Source organism: Alosa alosa, chromosome 11 (genome assembly GCF_017589495.1).
Source record: "Alosa alosa isolate M-15738 ecotype Scorff River chromosome 11, AALO_Geno_1.1, whole genome shotgun sequence".
Lineage (NCBI taxonomy): Eukaryota > Metazoa > Chordata > Actinopteri > Clupeiformes > Clupeidae > Alosa > Alosa alosa.
Window position 1 is genome coordinate 33,088,172 of NC_063199.1, and position 6,635 is coordinate 33,094,806.

At 40.9% G+C, this 6,635-nt stretch overlaps 1 protein-coding gene across 1 annotated transcript; it reads right to left on the reverse strand.

Annotated features, from left to right (window-relative positions):
• Positions 1–75: 75 nt before the first annotated feature.
• paqr5a (progestin and adipoQ receptor family member Va) lies at positions 76–6,353 on the reverse strand. Its single transcript, XM_048257521.1, has 9 exons — positions 6,244–6,353; positions 4,470–4,671; positions 3,995–4,122; positions 3,394–3,602; positions 2,755–2,881; positions 1,867–1,911; positions 1,540–1,633; positions 1,266–1,410; positions 76–755 (listed from the first exon to the last, which is right to left on the reverse strand). The coding sequence occupies exons 2-9, from the start codon at positions 4,521–4,523 to the stop codon at positions 454–456; spliced, it is 1,104 nt and encodes a 367-aa protein (XP_048113478.1). The 5' UTR covers positions 4,524–4,671; positions 6,244–6,353; the 3' UTR covers positions 76–453.
• Positions 6,354–6,635: the final 282 nt, after the last annotated feature.

Genomic DNA, 6,635 nt, shown 5'->3' on the forward strand with positions numbered 1-6,635 from the left:
GATATTTAACAATGCAAACATGAAAATAGCACACCAATATTTGACAAATAAATATTCTTTATTAAAATACAGGAACATAATATGCTAAACTTAAATGTAGTCTAGTGTTTCTTTAATACACGGGCAAGATTGTAATTACTAATTTACATATTTTCAGAAAGCTATACATTCAATGAACTGATTTTTTTTACATTGTTTATTATTTGGATTCTAGTAGTGTAATTATTTTTATACAGCCTATAGTGAATCAGAAACATTTAGGTTAGTTTGTTTCCAGTTCGTTTTCATTGTCATTTGTATACAAACAAATAGTTAAAAGCCATATCAAATAACAACATAACAGACCCTTTGATGTGTCAGTCATTGTTCACTGAGTGACACATTACTCTAACTGTAAAAGTGCTTTCCTGTCTCACACCCGTCAAGAGGGCAATCATGTGCCGTTGCACCTAACTATTGCTGACAACAAAAGGCACTACTAGGTGAACAGGAGTCACGGCACTTGATAATGTTTGACAATTTGTTGTCTTTGTTCTTGAGGTTTGCGGGTGAGAACAGTGCATGACAAAATATGTAAATAACAGACAGATTGGCTGCGAGGGACACCAGAGCCATCCCCATGGTGTTGGTGAAGGTAATGGGAGGAGAGTGTGAGTGAAGCCACTGCTGACGCAAGGCCATGTCCAGCTCTATGGCCTTAATCTGGACAACCGTGCCAGCAATAGCAAACACATGAAACAGCTGGTGACTGTGCCCTGTGGAGAGACACAAAGAGAGGTGGAAATGCATGGAGCAACTCACAATAATGAGATGGTATCTGTTTATGGCTCCTATGCAATGCATGACCTTTGTGAAAAGTTAAGCTTTCTTGCCTCCTCGAAGCATATTACGATGATCCCTTACAAAAAATAGTCTATTATGAATGCCTGCAGAAATCATATGTGATACTGCAGTTAAACAATCCATTTACTCAGATACTGTCAGCCTCTATTACAGAGAAAGCAACACACACACACACACACACACACACACACACTGTTGTTGCAGGCAGCTCACTGCGCCGGGATTAGTGTGTGCTTCACCTCACAGTGTGTTTACTGTGTGCTGAGTATGTTTCACTAATTCATGGATTGGGATAAATGCAGAGACCAAATTTCCCTCACGGCATCAAAAGAGTATATATACTATACTTATGTACAGTACAGTAGACTACCTCTTCAGTGTTATGCAGTGGTGGAAATGCTATGGGGAATCTGTGATTGTACCTATGTAATCGAAACTCCCTGGAGCCAGCCGTTCTGGCAGGCGAGTGGCGAAGAGAAAGCCAGTGAGGAAGGCCAGAGCTATGTGCTGATGATGGACACCGTTGGCCTCGTTGTCTGTGCAGCCCTCACCAACACACACAAATAACTGCAGGTGGAATACAGAAATACCCACTGAGTCGCCCATTTGAACTATTTTACCATAGCAGTTCAGTCTGAGCTGTCACATAGACTGGATTTGAAATAATATAACTAACTAAAGTCTTGAGAAACTTACTCTGTAAAATAACGGAATGTTATCGTAAAAATAAGGGTATGCAAAGGCCACAATACGAAGAGGCTTCAGCTTTGTACCTTGGTAGTCGGGCAAACTAGAAATAGAGATGAAAGAGATAAAACAATGAACATTGCCTGAGAAAAAGTGTGGTACATTTAGTTGACTGCTATAGGCATTAAATAACATGATCAATCTTTACATTTAAATGCCTTGTAGATGGCTATCTCAAGGTGTAGCTTGACTGTGTGTTTTTTGGAAATGTTTTGAAAATGAATTATGACATTGACATCATGTTAGATTGAAGCACACCAGCAAAGCATCCCTTACCCTTTAATTGTGTCAGCATTGTAGTGAAGAAACGGCACGCCTAATCTACAGAGGTTAAAGGAAATGAATGGGTTCACAACCATGCCTCTGGGTTAAAATATTCCGTTTGGCTTGGAGACAAAATACTCTGTTAATTCATAAGCTATGAATATGGGTCTGGGTTTTAAAACCATATTATTGTTTTGAAGCATGCACAAGGTTAAACAATTTAATTATAACAAAACAAAGATTTATGTTTTTGTCAGTCAAACTTTGTCAAACTGTATTTGGCTCTGTCTTCAGGCCAAAGGGTTTAAGAAACACAAACAACACAAAACTTAGTGTCACAAAAGTAACATCCTCTGCAGTTTGATCACCAGCATGCTGCCCCTGGTATTCGTTTATCCATGTGTCACCGTGTCAGTCTGACCGTGGGACATCTGTTATATAGGAATACAACAGGGCAGCCGTGGCCTACTGGTTAGAGCTTTGGACTTGTAACCAGAGGGTTGCCGGTTCGAACCCCGACCAGGAGGAAGCAGCTGAAGTGCCCTTGAGCAAGGCACCAAACCCCTCACTGTGCTGCTGTTGTTGCAGGCAGCTCACTGCCCAGGGATTAGTGTGTGTTCACTGTGTGCTGTGTGTGTTTCACTAATTCATGGATTGGGATAAATGCAGAGACCAAATTTCCCTCACGGAATCAAAGAGTATATATACTTACACTTATACGTATCTGTTATCATAAATTAAAAGTATAATTGATTACAAATGTAACATTGGCCTGGAGACTGAAGTGATGTTGTGGTGTTGACCAAATATACTGTCTCGTAAAGAAGGTAAGCCATTTTTGGTGTCAGCAACAATCTCAATACAAGGATGCCAGCTTCTTGTGACCCAGAGTCCACTCACCTGGAGCAGCAGGCCAGAGCAGTGCAGATGACCGAGTTAAGGACAGCGATGGGGACATACCAGCGGTGCAACGTGTTGTTCACCCACCTCTCAGGGAATGCGTAAGAAGAGTAGACCACTGCTGACCCTGAGGAGACACACACACACACTTATGAAACTCTACCTTTGCCTGTGGGACTGTCTATCTCAGAGTAGTTAATGGATAGATAGATAGATAGATAGATAGATAGATAGATAGATGATAGTGACAGATGGATAAATTAAACTAAAAATACATATAAAAAACATATGCGGTATAGTATAAGTATAAGTATATATACTCTTTTGATCCTGTGAGGGAAATTTGGTCTCTGCATTGATCCAATCCGTGAATTAGTGAAACACACTCAGCACACAGTGAACACACAGTGAGGTGAAGCACACACTAATCCTGGCGCAGTGAGCTGCCTGCAACAACAGCGGTGCTCGGGGAGCAGTGAGGGGTTAGGTGCCTTGCTTAAGGGCACTTCAGCCGTGCCTACTGATCGGGGTTCGAACCGACAACCCTCCGGTTCCAAGTCCGAAGCGCTAACTACTAGGCCACGGCTGCCCCCTGTATAATAGTATAATACTATGGTGAGTGTTTAAGTGTGTTTGTACCGAGACTGTACAGGGTGATTGCTCCATAGTCGAAGAAGAAGCAGATGTGTCGCGCCCTGACCGACATGCTGCTGAAGGTGTGGGCACAGCTGGAGGCCAGTGGGTACCAACAGCAGGACGCCAGGAACACCAGCAGAGGCCAGGAGCGCCGGCCGCGCTCACCCTCCTCCATCGCCCAGGCAACCATCAGCAGCTTCCACAGGAAGAACCTAGCAGCCGGAGACATCAACGCATGCTTCTTCAGTCATTCAGTGATCCAGTTTCAGATGTTTGAATGTTAATGTTAAATGCATCTAATGGTATAACAAGAATCAGAGAAACAGGGACATCTGTGCCACATGACTAAAACCTACCACAAACACAAACACAATGTCCTATAGGATATTTAGTTGTTATTTCCTAAAGCTTTTCTAGTTGTTTTTGAACAGAAAAAAGCAGAATCACTCTTACCAGTCCCAGAGGGTTTTGCCATTTTGAAATGCTAATTAGTGATGCAACCATATTGATTCGACTGAAATCTCTGTACTAAAGTAACTTCACTGAAGACATCTGAAACAACTTAGGTAAAGGTCTCAGTGAAACATGAGCGTCAGAGCCATACCATGTCGGGAGGAAATGTGTCCAGATGTTGAGGGTCTCATTGGTCAGTTGGAAGATGCTAAGGACACAATCTCTGGCTGAGCTGTGGGGGTGTCTGTACCCCGATATGATCCCATGCTCATGAAACACCTGCAGTGACATGCAGCAAAATATGCAGTGTTAAATTCCCAAAACTTTTAAACAGTTTAAAACTCCCTCTTGATTTAAAGAGGGTACAAACTCTACATATTCAACTATTATCAGAGTAATTTAACACTTAATTGAACACTTAATGAAATCATACAAATTCAGAATAGTGTTAAAATAAACTCTTCAAGAGTTAACTGAACACTGTTGATTTTAGTTGATTTTACTTTGTACAGGGAATAGGCCCATAAAACTGCAGACATTATCAATAAGAAATCACTGGCTAACAATATGCCGTGTAGCCCTGAGCCCAATAACCTACTGTACACTATCCCGATATTCAGACTTACTTTGGGAACCTGATTGATTGTTAAGCCGCGAGGTAGTTTGATGAGGCTTAACATGGTGAGGTGCTGAGGTTATGGTGGCACGGATAGGTATGAGTATACAGGTTGGCATGGAGAACATCACCCACTGAGAGGTGTGGCAACCCCTCGTCAGCACCAACCCCTGCTGCGCCCACAATCAGAGGCCTGTCCCCGAGGTCCAGATCTGCCCAGACAATCAAGAGAAGAGTGTCAAGAGAGAGTCATTTCTGGATAGTTCTTTAAATAAACACCCTGATTCATAGTGATAACTTCAGCTGTGTTAAGCATTACAGGAAACCAAGTGATTTTGTTTTAACATGCACAGGAGCAACATGTAGGAGAAAGGTTCACGAATGCCTTTAACTGTGAAATTTAGTTCACATGTGTGTGAGAGAGAGAGCACATTGTTCCACATCTTTTGAGCGGCTGAAAAAAGACCTCATGAATAGGGACTAGTTTCTGAGACAACAAGCATGTTAATATAAAACCAAACACACTCCTCTAAGCTTTGTTTTCCTAACCCTTCTGGATTCAAGTGCATGGGTCAGCTATTCATTGAGGTGTTCACTGTACAATCCAGTGAGTGAACCTGGAAAATGACTTCAAGCAACATAAAGCCTACCTCATTTAGATTATTTAAAACAAAATTAAACATCTTACTGGTCAATTCCTTATCTGGGGATAAAACCAAAATACTATCAAGTGAAAATGCAAAAAATGAATGGCACTCATTTTCCTGTTTCCTCTTTCGGCACCTGTTCAGGCATCAAGCAGCACCATATTTTCTCTTGCAAAAAGTAAAGTTTACATATTTTGCTCAAAATAACCTGAGCAACATTTATTGTGAAGATGCATTCTCAATACCTTAACACATAATCCAAAACATTACATTGACCTGAGGCAAAATAATATCACAATGGAATCAAATACCAAATAGCCTACTAGATACTGTTACAATAGAATTAAGGAAGTATAAGCCATGAATAACATTTTGTAACGTGTAATTCAGATATTAATGTTTCATACATTTATACATTATTGTTTAATTTGCATGTTTACTGTCAAAAGGAGGCACAGCCAGTCAGTCAGTGAGGATGTGATCTGTGTTGTCTGTGCTACTTCTAAGCTCCCATAAAGAGAGGTGCATTTGAACTTGCTTGCTAAATAAATAAAAGTAAATGTAACTTTTCTATCAGTGGTCATACTGATAGAAGATGGGTAGTATAGCCTTATTCTGACATCACAGTATTTTTATCTAAGAGCTTAGAGTCCAGTACACATGTAAGAGAGCAAGTTTTGTTTGGCTTTAAGAAGACAATGTAACTTGACAGACAGGTTGAGACATCTCAGTGTATAACCTGTCTGACCTAGCCAGGAAACCCAAAACATTTAGGCTAATCAGGTGATGAGAGAATCCATTTAAGATTGGAATTGTATCAATGCTGCATCATTTTGTTGATTTGTGTCAAAGGATGACAGACTAAAACCAACATGTCTCAAGTTTAGCTTAGCCTAATTGTACAATTGTACACCCTGGTTGCTCTTGAATTTCCCCTGGGGATCAATAAAGTATCTATCTATCTATCAAAATGACTATGAACTCTCGAAGTATTTCTGTATTTCTTTTTTGTAATCATGCTATGAATTGCGGCCCTATAAACATTTTAATTCACCAATACCCATATGACTAGTTGGCTAGTTTGACAGAAAGTGTATTTGTTTGATTATTTCAGAAAACTCAAAGTTTTCAACTTACGGTCAGAGTGACAGAGTCCGTGGAAGCTGACAGGTGTGGCGCGTGGGCTACCTGTAGCCTGCGTGACCGGTTGTGTGAATGAGGGTTGAGGCAGAAAATTGCAGGAATTGTTTGCAGTGTCAGCTCTGCCACCCTCGAGAGAGATCTGATTGGCTCGACTCTGGTGTGTTATGAAGTTGCCTTGACAAGTGCTGTAGATGAAGGTTAGGCCAGGAGGAGCGCACTATGTTTAAGGGCAGAATATTATTAGGCAGTCTGGGCTATGATATGTGGTTGCAGCATGATTTTGCATCCATTACCAACTCATTGGTTGATTGACGCTCATTTATGGAAAGCAAGTTATTCATCTGCATTTAATGTTTGCGTTGTTGGTGATTGTTTGTGAGACTGCA